This window comes from Sesamum indicum, linkage group LG13 (assembly GCF_026168435.1).
Source record: "Sesamum indicum cultivar Baizhima isolate 11 linkage group LG13, ASM2616843v1, whole genome shotgun sequence".
NCBI lineage: Eukaryota > Viridiplantae > Streptophyta > Magnoliopsida > Lamiales > Pedaliaceae > Sesamum > Sesamum indicum.
The window spans coordinates 1,023,850-1,047,876 of record NC_142669.1 but is presented as its reverse complement, the minus strand read 5'-3'; the positions used below and the strand labels follow the sequence as shown (position 1 = coordinate 1,047,876).

Sequence of the window (24,027 nt, the reverse complement as noted above, 5' to 3'; positions counted from 1 at the left end):
CTTAGCGGACTAAAATAATATTTTTCCCTATTTTTTATGTAATAATTGTCTTGATCCTCGTTAACAGTCAATTTTTTCGTTGATTTCTTCGCAAAATATTTTCATGGCTATGAGAGGTACTTCTTGTTTATATGTGTATTTTCTTCTTGCTACAACCATATTTTCTTTATTCTTTCTTTTTGTAAATGTATGTTGGTAATATTCATGAGTTAACAATCGTACTTAGGAAATAATTAGGTACTCATCCAGGTTAGGTCCCAATTCATGTTCGAACAGGGATATGTCGAGAGAACACCATGGGAAAGGGGTTTTGTTGTCGAAGGGGGCACCACAGCTGTTGGTTGAGGTCAAAGTAGGTTGCCTCAACCTAGGTCTAAATCCCAACCAGACATATCTGGTTGAAACAATCTGTCTCGATCGACATCTGATCAAGGTTGTCTTGGACCAGACCTTTTTGTGCACCTCGTACTGTATAGAGTGATGATTTTCAAAGCAAGGTCATTGAGACCATTAGGAAAAACTTGCCCAAGGTCATTATGATTCCCTTGAGATTTTAGTTGAACAGGGTATATAATATATAACTACTACTATTTCAAGTTAATTATGGTAAGTAGGGTAAGATTCATTGAATGGAATTAATACACTAATTTGCTTCATCCGAGTTTATTTGTATCATTGTTCTCTAATCTTCTTGCTTTAGAAAGGCCAACATTGCTCCTTCCACTTGATTTCTTCCCTTCATCATATTTAAACAAAGGAAAAAATGCAAGCAACTCCATTGTGATATTGCAAATGAGTAAATTATTCTCTTATGAAAAAACAAATAGTGATCCTCCCTGTATTTTTTAAAATACAATAATTTACCCCTCTATGATTTTTAAAATGAAGCAATTTACCTCCCTGTATAAGGAGGTAAATTGTTTCATTTTAAAAAGTATAAGAGGGTAAATTACTATATTTTTTTTTATAGGGTGGGTAATGTGATCATTTTTAATATTACAGGGAGATAAATTGCTATTCACTCTTTAAACAAATTAAAAATATTTATGGTTTTAAATTAAGACATAATTAAATAGAAACAAAAGAAATAAGAAAAGGCGCCTATGTAATAAAGTTAGATTAAGGCCTTCAATCAATTACGTTACGAAAAACAGGTGTGATTATCATCCTTACCATGATCTAGTGATAGATTTTGTTGCTTTCATATCTACATTTTAGTATAAAATAGCAATTGCAGCCATTTTATGCACATGCATAATTTAAATTTTAATTATACCTTCAATGATTGAATAAATAACAAGATAAAGTTAATAAAATAAATTAACGTTCAATGTGTGAGAACAAAAAAGTATATATTACTTAAAGTAATTCATACGAAGAAGGGTATTTTAGGTAATTCACATTTTTGTAACTACGATTTATAGCTGTCTTCCACTTAATCAACAATTAGCAGCCAAATACGTTCAACGCGTGTACGATTTTTTTATTAAAAAAAAGAAAAAAGTATGTATTATTGTAATAATGCATTTGTGATAGAAAAGTTTTAAGGTGAATAGGAATTTTTCTCCCTGTGATATTGAAAATGAGCAACTTATCCCCCTATAAAAAAATAGTAGCAATTTACTCTGTTGTACTTTTTAAAATATGAGATAAATTGTTTCATTTTAAAAATCATAGGGGGTAAATTATTGTATTTTAAAAAATATAGGGAGGTAAATTGTTGTACTATTTATTTTTTCATAAGGAGATAATTTGATCATTTGCCATATCACAAGTATGTTGCTTGCATTTTACCCAAAAATTTTATAATAGACAAACAATAAAATTATATATACAATATTTTAAAAGTATGAAAATTAATATAAATTAGAAGTTGGTAGTTATTATCGTAAGTGAAATACCTTTATAGGTCTAAGGGATATATTCGATTAGTGCACAGATACTTCAATAAATCACCCCGTGCAATGTTGGACATGTATCTTACACCCAACATTATGCCTACATGCGTCCAACACGTGTTGGCCATTGCATTTGAGTGTTCAACTTTTTTTTTAAAAGAAAAAAACAAAAGAAAGAAAAAACAAGGTAATTAATATGCTAAACGTACAACGACATAACTAGGGCCTTTTCTTTTCAATTTTATGAACATGGTAGATAAGAAAAAAAGATACTCATTTGACTTGTCACTCATAAAGATTGTGAAAACACATTTTTTTTTTCCTTATTGGTTTTATTTATCTAATTTTTCAATCTTTCTTCTCCATTGTATATTTCATTTGGAGAACTCATCAAAAGAAAATTTTGAATCTATATTTCAAGCTCTATTTGCTTAAATTAATTATGTATATTTTTGAAGCCATGTGCTTATAATATAGAATTTAGACTTTAGACAGTTCATATTAATGTTAATTTCATTCTTTACTTTATAGTGTCAAATATATATTTTAATTTTATAAGAATATATAAAGTATTGATGGATATCGGGATCCAGTCGCACCACAAGGGTTGAAGGATATTCACAAAAATTCTAAAATCAAAGGAAGACTAACTTGCAAAACAAAGATTAGCACTCCAATTCTTAAGCCGATAATAATCTTCCTGGATAAATCAAGAAAAAGCTTAAAATAATGTGAGAATAATGGTTGAGTATGCTCATAAAATGATGAAATTCACGAGGAGTGCAAAATGTGAGCTAAAAATCGAGAGTGAATGATAGTTAGAGTATTAAATATTCTGTTGTCAAAATAGGTGCATAAAGTGCCAATTTATAGGCAACTATAGAGCACGATCCGGGAAGTAATTGTGGCAAATTATACATCATTAGAAAGTTGCATGTGTTAGCTAAATAGGACAAAAAATCGGTTCATCATTTCGACTTATCTAAACGAAGATATGACCTACGGACCACATCTTGCCTAGTCAACTTGAGAATCTAGAAATCGGTTCAGCTGTTGCTTAAGGAATTAATTTCAGTCTGATTACTTGGAATTAATTGGAGATGTTTTAGTATAATATGTTATAGGATATCAACAATCAGTGTGACGTGTCATCCCTACTATATGTTGACTTACCTTGCTGAATTTGGCTTATCTCTTAGGTTTGTCAAGTTAAAAAGAAGAAACATGTTATGGGCTAGACACTTTGCTCATAGGCCAACAAGGCCTAACCTGTTGGGTTGTTTGGTGGAGGCCCATTTTTTTAACTTTGGGTTTGAGAGAAAAATATTTCAGAGGACATCATCACCCCCCTCCCTGACTCTAGGACTGCAAGACTTAGTATTGGACTATTAGAGAAGAAAAAAATAGTCGTATAAAAGATTTACCTAATAAAGATTTTTTTTTCTTTTTGCTCGTTGAAAAGGAAAAATCTACTGAGCTATTTGTGTATGTCCTATTGTGATAAAGTCATCCTAGGCTGTGGAAGTGTATCCAGTTGCGCTAGACATAACCACATTTTCCGCACTCGTAGATTTGATGGGATCTGTTGCACAGGCTGCTGCGAGCTAGTTTTGTCAAGTGGTGCAAGGCAAAACCTGCTTATAGCACAGGTAATGGTGCAACCTACTATGAGTTTACTATTCAATAAGGTAGGTTGGAGTTTGTCAGCAAGTTCACAGGCAGGAACCCATTAGAGAGGACATAGGTCGTAACTCGTCAGTAGGGCTAGAGCGCATCAACAGGAAGCACAGACCGGAGTCCATCAACAAAGGCACATGCTAGAGCCCATCAACATGAGCTTAGACCCGAACCAGTCAGTGAGAGCATATGTCAGAGCCCATCAACATGATACAGGCGAGAGCTCGTCAACATGAGCACAAATTGAAGCTCCTCAGCATAGCCGAAGCCATTACCAAGAGCATAAGCCAGAACCCGTCAGCAAAAGCACAGGCTAGAGCTAGTCAGCAGGCCGCAGCTCGTTAGTGAGGTCACAAATCGAAGCTCATCATTGAGGATCAAGTTCGCAGGTGAAATCGTAAATAGCTAAGTAATTCATCTTTAGGTGACATGATAGAAAGTAAACATAATTCTTGGAGAACATAATAATGAATCCCATCATAAGCACAGTTTTAAAACAAACAACCACCATGCTATCATAGCATGAAATTATGAAGAATCTTACTCAGAGGGACGCTAGTTTTCCTGACAAGAAATAAAAATTCTTTAAAATGCCCTGCTCGAGTTAACCTTTCTATTTCATCCTACAGGTGAAAACAATAATTGCAATCATGACTATGCTCATTATGGAATTGACAGAACTTGTCAATTTTAAGTTTGGTAGGACCTTTGCAAGCCTTCATAGGCCACCTCAGCATATCTTTCTCCTCAATATCTTTCAACACATTCGTTGGGGTTACATTTGGGGACGTGTAGTGCTTCTGATTAGAAAAAAATCGTGTGAACCCCGCATTCAACTTGAATCTAGGTCTTTTAACATCATGGTGACTTTCTTTTATTGGTTGCTCTATTGGTGTTTTATTTGTTGGGTTTCCTCCAAGTTCATACTTTTTTCAACTCGGGCCAACAAGTTATGAAAGTGGGTAGTTGGTTTTTTAGCTAATAGCTCGAAGGACGTTCTAACTCTTAGTCCTTATGTGAAAGTGCTAAATCAGTACCCTGTAGTGGGCATCGAGGACCTCAAGTACGATGTTATATGTGCCTTTAGAGTATATTTTTCTTCATGCTTTATGCCAAAGAGGGTTATAGTCGTCTTGCAGTATCATTTTTGCTCACAAATAAATGCACAAAAAGTGAAATAAATTACGTGAAGAAGTGTATTGAACCAGGTAGCAGCTGGTCAAATCACCGGGCAGATTCAGTTAATGTAGTAAGAAGACGACATTTTATACCATCAAAGTTCTCGTGCAGTAGTGCAACATTTTCAAACTTAAGGATGTGTTCAGTTAGATCTGTTGTACAATTATAAGATAGTATATGTGTTAGTCGTCTTACATGATTAGGGAGTTCTTTGAACGGGATTCCTTGCTTTTGGTGTGTAGTCTCCCCTTTACTTAATGACGAAGTTCCAATGTCTCTTGTCGGAGGGTTCGCCAAGCCTCAAGGGATACCTTGCTGGTGGGATTAGTAGGGTGAAGTCTATCGTGCTGTATCACAACAGGTGCTAGTTCATTAGGTCCTTCTTGAGCATCGTGTGTCTCCAGGTGTAACATCTGTGTTGTAATTGGCATAATATGATAATAATTTATAACAACAAAATGGTCTAAAATATGGATGCAATTACATGATTAAATCCATTGATTAGGTAGAGTTAAATTGAGGAATTGATGGGAAAAGAATGGCATTTGATATGTATATAAAGGGTATGTGGGGATGAGTATCTTACACTCATTTTGTGTCTCACATTGGAAGTTTATGTACAACATGAACTCCCTATATTAAGGTCAATGTCCAATCTCAGTATATATACATATATATTTTTTTGCAGCAAAAATATTTGAATTTACCCGATATTAACTTGAAACTGCTAATTAATGACACATAAAATAGCTAGCGGGTTTTGATCATTTTTTACTATTTCAACTAAGATTTTATGATCGAATTCAATTTTGGTATTTAATGTTGATGGTTGAGAGGCCTATAAAAGTGCGCCTCAACTTCAATTCAAACACACCACACCACCAACTCTTCTCTCTTATCTTTCTCTCGAGCTCTCCCTCTCATCCTGAGTTGTAGCTCAAGTTTCTTAAGATTTCTGAGTATTTTTGGAGGTGTTCTTCAATATAGTGCAATACCGATAGAACTGACCCGTCTTATCATGGAAGAAGTTGCGTAATACTTGCTGCACATAGAAAATGGGACGTATAATTTCTTCAAGGCAAGCAGAACTATTCTGCGATTTAGTTAGTTTGCACTTTTGGACCGAGAGTTGTTAGGACACAACTCCCACTATAAGTTGTCCGTTAGTTTTTTCATAAAAAACAACATATCTAACTAGTTTTATTATTTATTTTTCTAACTTTTTGTTTTTGTCTTTTGTTTGAAGAAATGCTATTCTATGTTATTGTTATTTCACAATGATACTATGGTTGTTTGTGATATTTTTTTCTAACAATCGAAGAAATTATATTGGTTTTGAAAAAATCAAATTTTGTTAGAACAAATCAGTTGTTTTTGGAGCTTTTCAATTTGGATTTTTGGGTTTAAATCTGTGTTTTGATTTTTATTCCTAATTGTTAAATGGTCGAGCCTACTTTTGTTGCTATTCTGATCACCCAAAAGTCTACTTGTCCAATCGCCGGACAAGTTTTTGGGCCTATTTCTCGAACGCTAGCAATAGTGAATGAAGATATAGTTGATGATGCAAGAACTTTTTGTAGTGATTCAGGTGACTAAACTTTAACCAATTGAAATTGATTCCAAAATTGTTGAGGTTGCATAGTGGACTGAGCTGTATCAAATAGGTCGAGGGGTTATTTTTTTAGCAATGTCAAATACACTTTTCAATGTCTATTCTTCCGATTTTTATAATGCAAAATTACTGTGGAATGAGTTGGACAGAAAATATAATACTGAAAAGCAGGGGCTCAAAAAGTATTTTGTTTTCAAGTTCATGATGTATTAGTGGATAAAATTTCCCAAGTCCTGGAATTTTGGCATGACACTCAAGCACAAAATAAAGGAGATTGTCTCTGGATGATTTTATGGTCGCGATTAGTAAAGAGGAAGAGCACAAAAATCAATCCTATAAGATGCCTGTTGAGCATCAATAACAAGCAAATTTAATAATCGGGAAAAACAAAGTGAATAATGTGAACCTGAACTCAAAAACCATCAATAAAGGAAAGGCTATCAAAAGCAACAAACCAAAAACAAACAAACCTTGCTGGAACTATGGCAGGTTGGACATTGGGCTAAAGATTGTCCTACTATATAGGCTAAGACTGGGCAGACAACTATATATATGGTTGTGGGAGGTTATAGTGGTGCTAGCAGGTCTAGAGCAACTCAAGGGTATGTTTATGTATAACCCAAACTCCTTATTATTCATGAACTTTTTGATTGGTTGACTGACACTACAGCAAATGTACATGTTTGTTCTGGTAAATAACTTCTTGTATCTTATTAAGCCACCAATGAAAGGACAGTAAGTATGGGGAACTCCAGTATAGCTGAAATACTTGGGATAGGAAGCGTGGACTTAAAGTTTTCTTCAGGGTGCCTTTTGCCTTTGAAAAGAGTTCATCATGAACCTATTGTTAGGAGAAATACAATAAATGGTCCTATAAGTAATAAAATATATTGTATAATATGTACTATATTATAAATATACCAAAATATAGTATGAAATTTTAATTTATTGTTATAAATATAAACTACTGATTGTTTAGTAGTAATATAATTAGTAAAATGTACAAAAAAAAATCATATTGAAAAGTTAAAATTATAGAATAGTATCAATTATCTAAAATAATGCAATTGAAATACATAAAAATAGTTCATAGTTGAGATTATTATATGTTTGCAATCTGCAGTAAATTTATATATCTTATAAATATTATTATTACATTAATGTAACTATCATCTTATATTATTGAAAAAAATGGTTAATCGGACCATCAAAATTCAGATAAGACCTTTAGTTATGATCAAACCTACAGAAAAAAATATTTGGTAAAGTTTTAGACTTATAATCATTTAAATTGGTGTATCATAGAATCAGGTCATGTGATTTTAAATCAAATTGTCTGATATGTGGACACGGGCTTATATATATTTAAATTTCGTATGAATTGGGTGCTCGAATTTTAAGATATCATAATTATTGATTAAACTTTTTAATCTCATTATATATATAATAAAATAATAACTAGAATTTTTCAACCATTATCATCATCATCATCATTATTATTATTATATTATTATTTTTACATTAATTCATAGAAATTACTAAATTTTGGCATAAATTTATATATAATAAAAACTCATAAGTGAATTCCTTGTCAATTTAAAAAAAGTATAACGTAATACAAATATATATTAAAATATAAAGTTTATATATGTCATACTAAATAATAATTTTAATTACAAAAAATATTATAATTTACTAAATTGTTGATTAAATTTATTTTTGTATAAAGATTAAATATAATATTGATTAATAATTATAATATATGGTCAAATTTGATTATAAAATTAATCAAATATTAAATATAAAATTAAATATATAAAAAATTCAAAATAAAAATATAAATAAAAAATAAAATAGATAGAAAAAGCTAGCGAGCTTATAAACAGACACAATTGAGCTCGAACTGGCTCGAGTTGAGCTCAAAATTGAGCCGGCTCGACTCATCTGCCACCCCTACTTTAAATGTTAGATCTTGTACTACGTGGCATAGTAGATTAGGTCATTTAAATTTAGGTACAATCAAAAGAATGATGAATCTTGATTTAATTCCTTGTCATAATACTGGACGAGTTTAGAAATGCCAAGTTTGAGTAAAATCTAAACAAGTTAGGAAACCCTATCTATCAGTTGAAATAGTACAAAACAATATAGAATCTGTAACAGCTTTTTTTGGCCCCGCACGACTTTTGTTATATATTCTTAACGGACAAGGTGTTATGACATCATATTGGTGTTAATAATAATTTCAGTTATTTTTTATGGCAAAAACTGTTGAAGAAGCAGTTATAAAGTAAATATATCCCTAAAACTGTTACAAGTTAATCGACGTTACAGTTAGTAACGGGTTTCGAAATTATTTTTGAAGTTAGGGACGACCAATATTTCTTATAATGCTAGTTGTTACTAAGGTTGTACGAAAAGCCGCTTCAAATTTGTAAACATGAAAGACCATTATGAAAATCGTTAATTATTTTTGACAGTTACTATTTTCATATGATTTTTTGCATGGTCGATTAAACTTGTAATGAGATATTATAACGCCTATACATTTCGCTCCAAAAACCGTTACAAAAGCCTCTACAAAATAGCATTTTATGGCAAATCATACACCATATAAAGCTTCATGTGTTAGCTAAATAATAGAAAAAACAGTTCTTGATTTGGACTTATCTTGACGAAGATAAAACCTCTTGACCACGTCTTTCTTAGTTAACTCGAGAATCTAGGAATCAGTTTACCTGTTGTTTGAGGACTTGATTTCAGTCGGATTACTTGCAATTAGTTGGAAATTATTTAGTATGGCATGTCTTAGGATAGCAACAACCTGTCTGACATATTATCCCTATTATATGCTGACTCACCTTGCTGAATTAGTGTTCCCAAAATCCTGCATAGAGTGTTAATTTATAGGCATCGATGGAGCAAGATCCGAAAGTAGTTATGGCAAATCGTATACCATTAGAAAACAACACGTGTTAGCTAAATTAAAAAAATTGGTTTGTAAGTCGGAGTTATCTAGACGAATATATGACCTCTTGACCGCATCTTACCCAGTCAACCCGAGAACCCAAAATTAGTTTCCCTATTGCTTGAGGATTTATCAGCCAGATTACTTGGAATTTAGTTGGAAATATTTTCGTGTGACATATCATAGGTTTATCAACAATTTGTGTGATGTGTCATCCTTATTATATACTGAGTCACCTTGCAAATTGAGCTTATTTCTTGGCTGAAGAAGAAACACATTATAGGCTAAATACTTTATTCATGGGCTAGCAGGACCTGACCTTTGTGCTTCTCAGTGGGGTCCACTTCCTTTAGCTTCGGGTTTTGAAAGGATAAATATTCGAGGGGCATCAAAAATAATAAAATATATATTACAGTCATGTCAATTTTGTATCATATCCTAATTTTTTTTAAAAAAATTGTATTGCACTATTTGTATTATATTGCATTTGTATTGTCATATTTGTGTCTATGCATCAAAATATATATTTAAAATAACCAGTAAGAATAAGGACATTTTGTATTTTTTTCTAGTAGAGACTGAGCCGGTTGGAGTAAAAGATAGACTTTCTGGAAATGGGTGTTTGGTAGAGGAGCTTGCCTTAGGGAACTTTCCATCACTCAGAGCCTTGTCCTGCAGCAGCTGGTTGAAAATATTGACTGAAAATAACTGGTATATCAACACGTCACATACACCAACTAAAGTCTTCCAGGAACAAGTGCAAATAAACAAACATACAAAGGATACCAGCAGCAGGGTCAAGGACGACCTCTTTAGGACTTAACCAATAACAAAAAGGAAAGACTAGATGAACTAGCTCTCAAGGTTCATATTGAAAGGCATTTAAGCAATCTAGCAGGAGCTGGAAAGGAGCAGGGCGATTACAGACAGATTACCTAGGAAGATTTGCGGCAACAGAGACCCATGTAGTAGGAAAACGCTGGGGAATAAGGGAGGAAATAAAAAAATAATAACAATTCCACTCTTTGATGGTTGTTTCAGACGAAAAGAATGGGCATCCCCTTTAAGAGTGAAATAAAACAAACTTGGACTTGTTTTCTTCAACATGAAAAAAGAATGGAATTGGGCAACTGATGGGGTCTCTCCCAAATTCCTAACTAAGATGTAGAAACCAATTATTATGCTAAAGGATTTGGACACCAGCTAACTTAGCGAGACATTGAACAAAGCAAACACCTGTATGAAGAAGGGAGAAACAGAAAATTGTAACCCAGCATCTTGTGGCGAATGAAGACGTTCTACAGAAGTGGGGGCCCGAAAAAAAAATTCATAAAGTATTCCAAACATAGACCTAATTACCCCTATGTCTTCCTCTTTTCAGACAAGAAGGAAAGACCCTGAATACCTCAGTACCGGAGGCAACTACCCTATCCTTTGTCCTTCTCTCTAACTCCTCTTTAGAGACCCAGTTTTTACTACTCACTTCTTCCTCTCCCTTAACCCCTTTGGACACCAAAGCAAGAGCTATCAGGTTGGTCCTCATAGTCTCCAGACATAGTAGCCGGATTGATCAAAAAATCCTTTATGGCCCGCTTTTCTACAACTTCCTCGGACATGATTAACCAAGAGAAAAAGCTTACCTAGGAAAGATGAGGTGAAAAAACAACAAGATATTAGCAGAAGAGAGCTTAAGGCTTTTGAAAAATGGCGAAAGAGTTAGAAGCACCCTAGTTGGGATGAAAAGGGAAAATAGAGAAAAAATGGGAACTAGATGCATGAAAGGTGTGAATCAACTAGGAAGGAAGATGCCTTATATATGGTATTTTGTCATAATAATCCCATCACCTGAGGACTCGGTGGCTAGAAGGCCTCCGTCCACCAATCACGAAGCCCGTGAACTCCCAACATGGTAGGACTCTTCTTATTCCTTATTTCTTATAATCATTACTATTTATGACTCGTTTTTGGCATATACAATTTGAATTCAAAATGCATCTCTACAAAAATGGGGGGGGAGGGGGGGGGAGTGATGATGTCCCCTAAAACACTTGGACTAGGCCCACGAGTAAGGTAGATCAACCCAATTAGATACAAGGCCAACTAGTCTACCTGTAAGAAGGCCAGGCCCACAGGCTTACATCTTACTTTACATAAATGGTAAGTCCAAAAACCAAGCTTATTCCACCCAAACACGTCATCATATAGCAGGATGGACATGTTATATAGCTTGTCAATATATCAGTATACATGATCCTAAAATATCTCTAGGTCCATCCTAGTAGAATGATGGCAAATTAGCTGGGAATCCACAACTAAAGGATTTCCGGATTTACATGTAGACCTAGCAAGACTTAGTCAACCTAATATATCCAGTTAATTGAAGTCCAAATCGTGCATGATTTGTTTAGTAAAATTAGCTGATTTGAAGTTCTTTCAAATGGCATAGGACTCTCCACAACAACTCCTGTATCCTGCTCTGTACACGCCTATAAATAGAGATCTTGTGCAGTCATTTTGTAACATCAATTCCTTACTTTCACACTCTCCTTGTTCTCTCATTTCACTCTCAGTTCTTAGGCTATTTTGAGCCTATATTGTATACTACATACAAATTTATATATTTTATTATCATATCTTATTATTATTCTCACTTTGATTTAAGTTTTCTTTACTCTTTTTCAATAAAATTGTTACTGTTTTAAATATTGGAATTCTAATATTTGTTTTGCTGCGTTAGTCCCCATTGATTTTAGGATCTTTCTTAAAAAACTTTCGACCTTTGTGGTGTTGCCAAAAATCTATTCCGCATCATGATCCATTGTCAATCATTTTTATCTTATCACCATGATAGAATAAAAATGTAGTTGGATTAGAATCATTTTTATCTTATCACCGTGATAGAGTAAAAATATAGTTGGATTAGCTAGGAAGTCTCCTATAATCCTTTTGTATGAAAACAAAATTTTTTGGTTAAGAGATTTTATGATAGTTTCTTTAGTATATAATACGTGATAGTTTATAGTAATCTTTTGTTTGAAAAAACATTTTAATAGATTGAAAATTTTGTAAATTATGATCAAAACCCATAAAAAAATTCAACAATGTAAACATAATCTTACAATTTGACGCAGCATAGAAATAAAATTGAGAGAGGTCTCACAATTAAATTGTTGTGGGTCCGAGTCCCATATGTAGGTATATGTCTATTTCAAAATAATTATTTCTTTCCTTTATTTAAATATATATTTAATATACTTTAAAATTTAAATATACGATATTAGATAATATAATAAATCACATTGAAAAAGGGTTAAATGAAAATTACCCCCTTGTATTATACGAATGAGTAAATTAACTTCCTGTAGAAAATGAAATAGTAAATTATCCCCTTGTGAAAAAAATACATCCCTCACGGGAGTTTGTGTAATTCACGCGTTTTTTCTTTAATTTTTTATTTTTTTAATTTTATAATAAAATTATATTTTTAGCCTTATTAATAACCATTGAAACAAATTTAAATCTAAGGTTCACATTGAACTAGTGAATGTACGGTCCAAATTTTGATTTATTTCAATCGACAGTCAATATTTAAATAAATATATAAACTCAAAAAATATAAATGAAATGTATATAAAAATATTATATATATATATATATATAGAGAGAGAGAGAGAGAGAGAAACAACAATCGACGATGGGAAAGGGGGGAGAAGCTGGGGCGGGCGACGGGTGGGGAGGTGGAAGAGGAAGGTGGCAGGGGCAGACGAGGAGGAAGGGGGAGGGGGAGGCATTGGCCCGAGGCCGATAAGGGTGGGCAGGGTGGGGCGAGTTTTTTTTTTTAAATAAAAAAAAATATTATTAAAAATATTATATTTAATGAAAATTATATTTACCTAAAAAAATATTATATATTTTATATAAAAATTAGTATTTTTCTATTTAATAAATACTTATATATTATAATTATTAATAAATATTATATATAATATATTATATAAAAATAATATTTTATTTTTTAAAAAAGTCATGCCCATTCACAAAAGGGGCGAGTGCATTACACACCTCCTTCTAAGGGAATAAATTACTTTAATTTTAATAACACAGAAAGATAATTTAATTTTTTTTTTCTACATAGGAGTATTTTGCCATTATTCATATCACAAGAGGGGTATGTATTTTTCCCCCATTAAAAAATAACATAAATGAAAGATAAAGAATTTGAAGACAAAACCAAATCAAAGCCATAATCAAAACCTTATCCTAGCCAATAACTACAGACAGCCACTGGCGTTACATCACAATGGATGATGAAATCTACTTTTTCTGACCCATAATCAATAAAGCTGAACCCGTTTCATATGTGTCCCAGATGTCAATATATATAAAAGTATTACGAAAAAAGAAAAAATCAAAAAATGAGGAAGAATTTCGTTTTTTTTTAAATAATAAAAATTATTCCTAATTGTTAGTTAGTGGATTTCAGACATTTATTTGCATGCTTAACCTTTTAGTTCTCAATTTCACTCTTAAAAAATGCTAGATTCCCAATTTCTCTTCCCCCGTTTTTGTCGATTTTCTTCATAAATGGTCTCAAAAGCATCATCTTTACTATTTAATAATTCCTAATTTAAGATTATTTCTTATTCAACTCATTTTACAAGCGAACACGTGTAAAGAAAAAAAAAAACGTTATATTTAAAACATGAGTTCACACCTACTTTTGTAATAAAGGCAAAGTCAGCATCTATAAATAAGTGAAGTGCCTCATCAACGTTGCTCAAGCAAAAAAATTATTGTAAATTAAGAGCTTAGAAGTTACATTGTTGTCTGAAAAATCCCACCTGTTTGCTGTCTGAATAGCTCTCATCATGTCCGACGGTTCAACACAAGTACCACCACAAACAATTCACACTGATTTCAGCAATCTCACACGTAACGATTTTCCTAGTGATTTCGTTTTTGGAACCGGTACCTCCGCTTATCAGGTCCGTCAAACACACACACATATATATATGTATAAAATTATATTTTTGGTCCTATAACTTATTATATTTACACATCTAGTTCTTTTTCTTGACAAATTTAATTATAAACATCTTATATTTAATCCTAGCCCCTAGTAAGTGGACTTCTCTTGAAAGTCACCTATGTTTACTACAGGAGGCGTACGTTATGTGATGGAGGATAACACGCATAGAGTTATTCTTTAACGTGGCCCGGGGAATATTCCTCTTAGGGGGAACTCTTTAGCCTCTTAACGTTTAGTCCTATATTCACAATTTTGGTCCCCTTCGCGCTCTAATAGATCTCATTTCTAGTCATGTAATTGTAGGTCGTTATGATCAAATTGTCAACAGATGACTAAATTTGTGAAAAAAGGACCACATATGCGATATTCAAGACTAAGTTCGTAAAAAGAAAGACTAAATGTGTAAATAAATTATAGGATAAAAAGTATTAACGATCAAAAGTTACAGAACCAAATATATAATTTTTCTTATATATATATATACATCCATCATTATTGAGAAGCAAAACTAGGATGTGTTTAATTTCGAGCATATATATATATATATATATATATATTGATATATGGGCTTAACATTTATTACAACTCATGAATAATGATTGAAATGATTCTGGGAATTATATTACCATTAAATATCACATGTATTCTATGTTCAGGTTGAAGGAGGTGCTGCCAAAGGTGGTAGAGGCCTTAGTGTCTGGGATGTTTTCACTTTGAGGACTCCTGGTCTGTGTCTCTCTCTCTCTCACATTTGAATTCATGAATTTGCACTTATTTATTGAATACCAATTTTAACCATGAGACTAATTAGACGTCATTGATTGATGACGTAGAATTAGAAGGGCACAAAAGTCATTATAACTATCTTATTGCTTATTAAGAAACTTTATATTCCGGACGGCAGGCAACATTTTGGATGGATCCAATGGGAATGTAGCCGTTGATATGTACACGAAATACAAGGTAATTTAAGGTTTTTTTTAGGCGTGTTTCACATTATCCAAAGACAATAAAAAAAAATATTATCAATTAATATATATATATATATATGCAGAATACATACTTCAGTGTATTTTTATTTATTTACATAAATACAAATTACAAAATGAATTATATTGCAAGATGAGTGGTTAAGTAAAATGTTATGCTGTGCAGGAAGATATTAAGATGATGAAGAGCATGGGTTTTGATGCTTACAGATTTTCGATATCTTGGCCAAGAATATTGCCTGGTAACATTAATTTGCAAATATTACAATATTTGGTTTTTAAAACAATGTAATTAAATAATTATTCTTGTGTATGTGGTTTCAGGTGGAAAACTTTGCCTTGGTGTCAATAGAGAAGGAATCGACTTCTACAATGATATTATCAACACTCTCAAAGATTATAGTTGAGTTTGAACTTTATAATTATATATATATATCAGTTCTAAATATTTTACATCTAAATTTTTCAAAAAAAATAATTAAATAATATTTTGAGCTGCAGTAAGTTTATTTGTTTTATTTATATATACGACACTTTGATGCAGAAATAGAGCCCTATGTGACTCTCTTTCACTGGGATACTCCTTATGCTTTGGAACAAGAGTATGGTGGCTTCTTAAGCCAAGACATTGTGTAAGCATTTCAATTTCAATTTGTCTCACTTCATCTACTCAACTTCTTCTATAATTGTACACTTCATCTATTGATACCCATTATAACTAAAAGAGGTGGTATAGATATAAACTGACAGTTTTGACACCATTAAAATAAAAAAGGAGTGCACTTTTTGCTCAAAAACGACAGTTTGTGATATTACTACACCAATATCTTTTATTGTGTCAATAATACTCTTAAACTTCTTTTATTTTATTTTCTTTTTTCTTAAAATATGATGTTTTGTTTTAAAACAGGAACGACTTTCGTGATTTTGCGGAACTATGCTTTTGGGAATTTGGTGATCGGGTGAAATATTGGACAACACTAAACGAGCCCTGGACGTACTGTGTTAATGGATATGTTTCATGCAAATTCCCACCCGGCGCTGCCAGTTCGCCTCCTCCTCCTCCTTCTCCTCCTCCTCCTCCAACTTCTGCTTCAAATTTGAATACAACTTATACTAAAACATTGTTAAGTTCAAGCCTATCGGACAATTGGATTGCTACTCATATAGCTGTCGACGACCAACCCATAAAGTACAATTTCATTCCTTATAGAGGGTCTGAAACAATGCAACAAAGCAACCTTAATTTAGTTCCTCATCGAGGCGCCTTTCATGATAACTACTATATGACCACATACGCGCTCTCATCTGGATTAGAAAGTCGTGTTTTCAACAAAACCCTAATCGAGAAATTGGGTAGAAGCAGCATTAACGGCTTTCTGACATTATCAACTCCAACCAAAGACGTATATACTGTCGGGAAAAACTTGCTCCTTGCTCATGCAGCAGCAGTTCAATCATACCGGACCAAATTTAAGGTATGTGTACTATAAGGAAAAAGTTGTAATTTCAGCCTAGTAATTTATGGGCGTATCATTTTTTGTCCAACCTCAGGCACACCAGAATGGCCAGATAGGAATAACACTTGTTTCCTGCTGGTTTGAGCCGCTAAATAAAGATAATGAAGATGACAGAAAGGCTGCTGTAAGAGCTCGTGATTTTATGTTGGGGTGGTAAGCATACATTTGAAAACTGCAATTTCTCTATTATATGAGATCGAAAATGCAATTTCTCTTATATAAATATCAAGCGAGTGTTTTAGTCATATTGAAGTTTAATTTTGCACTCAAACCCTACAATTAAAAATAATTGGCATATTAAGATAGAATCTACTGGAATTGCAAATTGTAGGGTCTCATTGCCAAATTGAGTTCTAACATATAAAAAATTTTCATTCTGATATAATTATAGCATCAAAATTATAATTTTTTTACATGTATTTTTATATTCTCTTTTTAACTTTTTTTTGAATTTTAATTGTTTTCTTCTAATGATTTGGTTTAATTTCAGGTTCCTGGAGCCTGTATTAAGTGGTAGATATCCCCAAAATATGATAGATAATGTTTCTGTCGATAATCTTCCACAATTTGAACCTGATGAAGTTGACTTGATTAAAGGATCCATTGACTTTTTGGGTTTAAACTATTACACATCTTTCTATGCGTCGCATGATCCCGATCCTAACATCGCAAATGGCTACAATAGAGATCAGAAACTTGCAATTTATCGTAAGCTCTTGACAACCTTAAAAACTACAATTACGTACCTACTTATCTTGTTGTCTTTTCTTTCAATTTAAATACTAAATAATTCGCCATTCTCATAATTTTAACTTTTAGATAAAATCGTCATTTATTATAAAATTAGATTTACGAACATCCGCAATGATGTATTCTTTTACTTTCTATTTTGGTAGAGGAAAAAAAGGTCGGCAATCGAAAGGTGAAAATTGGCGAGGTGGTACGTTTTTCCATTCTCTTCTCTCTTGTTACACCAAGATGGAAAATTCTTACAAATTAGGTTCGGTTAAATTAAATTAATCCCACAGGAAGTGTAATATATTTGCATATGATTGATCACTTTTCATAAATTGTACATCAATCATACAAGAAAGGTATTATACCTGTCACAATTGGCCAAACCTGATTTGACTTACAATATTTGTATCTCATTTCATATATAGGCTGGTTCAGACTGGTTGTGCATAGTCCCACATGGAATTTACGAGCTCTTGAAAGAAATAAACCAGACATACAACAACAGCACATACAACCTCCCTCCTATATACATCACTGAAAATGGTAATGATTCTTAATCTCGAGTTGATAATTATATAAAATCATTTTTGAATTCCAAATGTAATTGTCTTTATTGGGACTATTATTGTGTTTAGGGGTCGATGAAAAGCATGATCACAGACTCACTGCTTATCAAGCTTGTAAGGATCAACAAAGGATCAAATATCACCAAGATCATCTTGGAAATATTCTAAAAGCAATGTAAGTAATCTTCTTTGAGCAATGTTCTAACTATAAACTCCAAATAGCAATATAAGTCTAGGGAGTAAATTGCTTCAATTTAAAAAATATAAAAAACAAAATTATTGCACTTTAGAATACACAAGGAGGTAAATTGCTAATTTTTTTCTTTTTTGCTTATTATAATATCACAAGGGATTTGCTTGCATTTATTTCTTATTATAATAGTATCTCTAATTAATTTCAGTTCCCTTTAATGCAATCTATATATTGTTGTAATCGTGGTTATATTTAACTGAATTTTATTATGGTGATTGCAGGAATGATAAAGATGGGAAAGTGAACATAAAGGGCTACTTTGCGTGGTCGTTCTGTGATAATTTTGAATGGCACGTAGGGTACACTTCTAGATTTGGCATCATTTATATCGATTACATGAATCATCTGAGAAGACACCCTAAAGAATCGGCTACGTGGTTTTCCAAGTTCTTGGTGAAGAATCAGTCGGGAGATAACAAGGGTTCAGGGAATAATGAACCTAGTGCAAATCAATCTGGTGATAACAAGGGTTCGGAGAATAATATTTCTGGTGTAAATCCATCGGGAGCGAGGAACAATGTTCCTGGTGCAAATCAGTCGGGAGATAACAAGGGTTCGGAGAATAATGTTCCTGGTGCAAATGAGTTGGGAGATAACAAGGGTTCGGGGAATAATGTTCCTGGTGCTAATGAGTTGAGAAATAACAAGGGTTTGGGAAATAATCAACCTAGTGCAAATCAATCTGGTGATAACAAGGGTTCGGGAAATAAAATTTCAGGTGCAAGTCCAACGGGAGCGGGGAACAATGTTCCTGGTGCAAATCAGTCGGGAGATAACAAGGATTCGGGGAATAATGTTCCTAGTGTAAATGAGCTGGGAGATAACAAAGGTTCAGGGAATGATGTCCCTAGTGCAAATGAGTTGGGAGAAAACAAGGGTTCGGGGAATAATGAACCTAGTGCAAATCAATCTGGTGATAACAAAGGTTCGGGGAATAATATTTCTAGTGCAAATCTGTCGGGTTCGAGGAATAATGTTCCTGGTGCAAATGAGTTGGGAGATAACAAGGATTTGGGGAATAATATTCCAGGTGCAAATGAGTTGGGAGATAAGAAGAGTTCGGGGAATAATGTTCCTGGTGCGAATGAGTTGGGAGATAACAAGGGTTCGGGGAATAATGGTGCTGGTGCTAATGAGCCAGAAAATAACAAGGGTTCAGAGAACAAACCCTAAAAGAGCTCTTGTGATGCAGAAGACTGGGCACGATCGCCAACTCGTATTCTGGAATTCATGCTGAATCATTTAGTGTGTATGAGTGTGTGTTTCATTTCATATTAAGTTATGTAGTATGAGTCCGCGTGGCTGGTTTTATGTTAAATCATGTAATGTGTGTTTGACTTGAGCATTAATAAATATGGTGGAGCTTTATGTATGTAGTAGTATTACTCGAATCATGAAGCTCAACATGAAATGCTCATTTGTGCATTTTTGTGCTCTCGATCAATTACAGAAACTTTTGAAGATTTCTTGTCAATGGCTTGCACTACCAGTACTTCTACTGTTGGTTTCTTTACCATATGTAAAAGCTAGTGCAAAATGATTTTTTGGTTTTCTTTATCGAAGTTCTTTTTTACTTTGCTTATTGATTAAATTGATTACAAATTAATCATCTATATCGAATATATTAATTATTAATATCAAATTTTAAAATAAATTGATTGTCGAAAAGTGTATAGACAACTAGCAACTAGCTATCACGTAGTATAAAAAATAATATTCCCACAAGGATTTAATGAAATATGTATGAAAAACTTTAATTAATTCTTAATTATTTGGATGACAGAATTTAGAGAGATGAATTACTATTACTAAGATGAATAAATAAAAATAGCTAAAAAACGAGTTGGAGAAAATTCAAGAATGGATTTGATGCTAAAACTATAAGTCTATGTACTTAATTTATTCAACTAATATAATATTAACAAATTAATCTAAAAAGCATTTATATTCATAAGCTGATGTTTTACTCGAGTTATACTTAATATACTTTCTCAAGTTATATCAAACTTGTTATTATCAAGGAGTTTGTTGATTTCTCTCTTTTAATACTAAAGATAGTAATGTATTAAGATCTATGAGAAATCTATAGATGTGACGTTCATAGAATTTTATTTATAATTGAAAGACTAATTGATAATTATTAAAAAAAATAAATTTAATTATAAATAAATTATTGGTTGAAATTGGAATATATATTAAAACTTGAACAGAGTGAACTGGAGCTCATTAAAATTTTTGGGAGCACATTATGTTAATTAAGAAATTAGGTAGGACGTAATGGATATTTTAAATTTTTTTAAATTAAATAAATAAAAAAATAATAATAAACATAATAAAATAAATAAATAAAAAATGATAATATAACCATATGAAAACTTTTCTAAAATACCCATTACGTCTTACCTAATTTCTTAATTAATATAATTTGCTCTCAAATATTATAATGAGCTTCAACTTACTTCATTCAAGTTTTCTTAACCTATAAATTTTTTATAATTAACTTTAAATTTTTTTAATAATTATCAATTAGTCTGTCAATTATGAATAAAATTCAATGGACGTCATAATAGAAGCAAATGAATCATATTTACGTATATCATTCAATTCACACCATGAATAATCTTGTCCACTTTGCAGAATCCATCCTCAGTTCATCAACATGATTTAAATTAGCTAGAGGTGAGCAACCTCTCAAATCATAACAACAAGCACAATAATTCATAGACATAACACGACCTAAGAAAAATGCCTACTAGAGACGACTTTTGTGACGGAATTTCAAATTGAGGGTCGTCCCTTTTAAATTTGGGTCGGAGGTATTGGACCTTTTTTTAAGGGAAGAATTGGAGCCTCAAAGCCGAATGGCAAAAATTTTGTAATGGAATTAAGATGGAGGATGACAACCATCCAAAAATTTAGAACGATTTTGGGACGACAGGTCACGAGCAGTTAGGAACTCAATCCAGTAGATGAAGAAACAAATTATGATTTCATACAGGTGTATGGATGACCTTGAGATGGATGATTTTAGTTCTGTTGTCACAATTTGGGATAGGCATTGAGGCACTATTTGAGACAAATTGGCTTTTATTCTTCTTGGGATGATAGTCTTTGCAAATCAATTCCAAAGGCTCAAGTGACCGGACCGGCTCCAAACGCGATGGAAGTGTGAAATAATGGTAAATTAAAACCAAACGAAATAGAAAATCGAATCAAAGGGGTGTACCATTTGATTATTCTCGGACGTTTGGTGCAAATAAAATGCAAAGACAAATAAAATAAACATGTGGGAATAATTATAATTTTGGTCCTTATACTTGACCACTTATTCACTTTTGATCCTCATAATATCCCCCTTGACAGTTTTAGTCCTCAAATTTATCATTTTTTTTAACACATTTTGTCCTTGTCGTTAATTGAGGTGTTAAAATAGACAGAAGTTAGAGTTGGAGGGAAAAAAAAAAAACCCCTTTTTCCCCCATTTGTTTGTTGTTTCATTATAGATTCCAATAATTAAATTTCCACCATTTTTTTTCTAGAAAAAGAAAATATTAGTCTTATAACTTTAGTCTGAATTCATTTTGGTCCTTTATCTTTGGTAATATTAGATTTAGTTCTTTATCTATCAATTTTACGTAGATTTGGTTCTTTAGCCTAATATTTGACTCTTTTGCGTTTTTTATGATAAAGACTAATAGTCCATCCTAATGTTTTAAATGTAATATAAATAAATATTTTGTCAATAAACCTATACTGTTATACTATTCTAGGCGAGCATTAGTTACGAGATGCAAAATGAATGAATATTAGAAACTAAAATTACTTTTGAAAAGCTGTATAGGGATAAAATTGTCCGAAATTGGGTCGAAGGACTAAAATTAAATAATTCTATAAGTTATTGGACTAAAACTAAAGCTGTAAATTTTAAGGACTAAAATTAATAATAAAAAATTTTAAAGGATTAAACTAATAATTTTTCCTTTTTTTTTCAAATAGAAGCTTTAATTGAGAAAATTTTGGATCTTATATACAATTTTTTCCAAAATATGAACATAAGAATTTATCCCAAATCTGCCAAAAAAAAACCAATTGACATCTTATGCACAAAATCTCCCAAAAAATGACCAAAATCTAACAAAAAATTGACCAAGACCTGAATAAAAATTCTCTAACAATTTGGTCTCATAAAAATCCATAAAAATGTGTTGGATGATGTGTATGTTTTCAAAGACATATTTTTATGAATGTTTATGAGACCAAATTGTTGCAGAATCTTGATTTAGGTCTTCGTTAATTGTTTTTGGTAGATCTTGGTCAATTTTTAGGGAGATTTTGTGTATAAGATGTCAATATTTTTTTGTGCAGATTTTTTACAATTTTTTTGTTCATGTTTTGCCAAAAATTGTATATAAGATGTCAAAATTTTCTCAACTAAATCTTCTATTTGAAAAAAAAAATGGTGATAATGTCGATAATCGCAAACTTTAGACTAATACTTCTCAATAATTTGTATAGATTATGTCTAGTGGTACGCGTCCTCTACCACGTGGTTGTGGCCGTGGCCCGCAACTTCCAACAGCGTCGTCTGATGATTCCTAGGTTAGGGAAGCAATCCTTCAACCACCCTAACCACCTAATACGGTAAGACCATCATCCGCCCCATAGACTCCAGATGATATTGGACCATCTGGAGCTGCACCGGTAGCTAAGGAGGCCATACAATAGTTTGCCACACCAACAGCTGCTCCACCATCACCATCACCACCAGTAGCAGTCCCCCCCTATCAACGCACCAGTACATCAGCCTCGATGATATGAGGTAAATCTTTTTATGAAATTTTTTTAGTATTATTTTATCTTAAAAATGTCTAATTAACATGTCTTTTCAAGTCTGACTATCACTTCAATGAGCGCATCAATGCCATTGTGCAGGGACAGTTTTTCCACCCGTGGCCATGTCTGAAGCAGGTGCCGCTAGAGCACCAACATTTCTGATTCTAGAACATGAAGGTAATGTACAATATCATAATTTTGTATTATATAATAATCTAAATTGTTTAATGAATTTTACTAATAGTTTGTTTAATTTTATTATTTTTGATGATATACTGGTGGGACTGTGACGATGAGTCCATGTTCCGGTATCTTCCACATGTGGGCCAAAAATTACATCCAGAACACATTCTCCATATCCCAGTCGAGCCTAGTCAAGCCACTTTGGCTGGCCAATGAAATTTGGCTCTAGCTCTAGGGATATTGGGATAGCAAGGACTTTAGGAGTCCTTGAAGATCCAGGTGAACCGGGCGACGAATCCTACAGTGTCCTCGACTATGTACCACGCGAGATGTTCCTATATTGGTATGCACAAAAGGAAGTTGGTAAGTTAATTGCATTAGTTTTTAATATTTATCATTATTTTATAAATAAGATGCTAACAGTTTTATTCTTCTACTAGAGGCAGAGATCGGTCGGCTGCCCAAGTAGATGGAGTTATTTGAATGATGCTACAAGAAAAATGAGGATAACAGTTGGAGTGGAGGGAGTGCTAATAATTAATTCTTGGTTAAAAGTACTAATAATTTTGTATTTTTTATAGG

At 32.6% G+C, this 24,027-nt stretch overlaps 1 protein-coding gene across 1 annotated transcript; it reads left to right on the top strand.

Annotated features, from left to right (window-relative positions):
* The first annotated feature begins 14,115 nt into the window (after positions 1-14,115).
* On the top strand, positions 14,116-19,801 carry LOC105162755 (raucaffricine-O-beta-D-glucosidase-like). The gene is made up of 13 exons (XM_020693664.2): positions 14,116-14,319; positions 15,020-15,089; positions 15,268-15,326; positions 15,519-15,594; positions 15,677-15,754; positions 15,897-15,984; positions 16,263-16,830; positions 16,907-17,025; positions 17,363-17,580; positions 17,769-17,812; positions 18,036-18,153; positions 18,246-18,351; positions 18,651-19,801. Exons 1-13 carry the CDS (start codon positions 14,203-14,205, stop codon positions 19,600-19,602), a joined length of 2,613 nt encoding a protein of 870 aa, XP_020549323.1. The 5' UTR covers positions 14,116-14,202; the 3' UTR covers positions 19,603-19,801.
* The last annotated feature ends 4,226 nt before the right edge of the window (positions 19,802-24,027 follow it).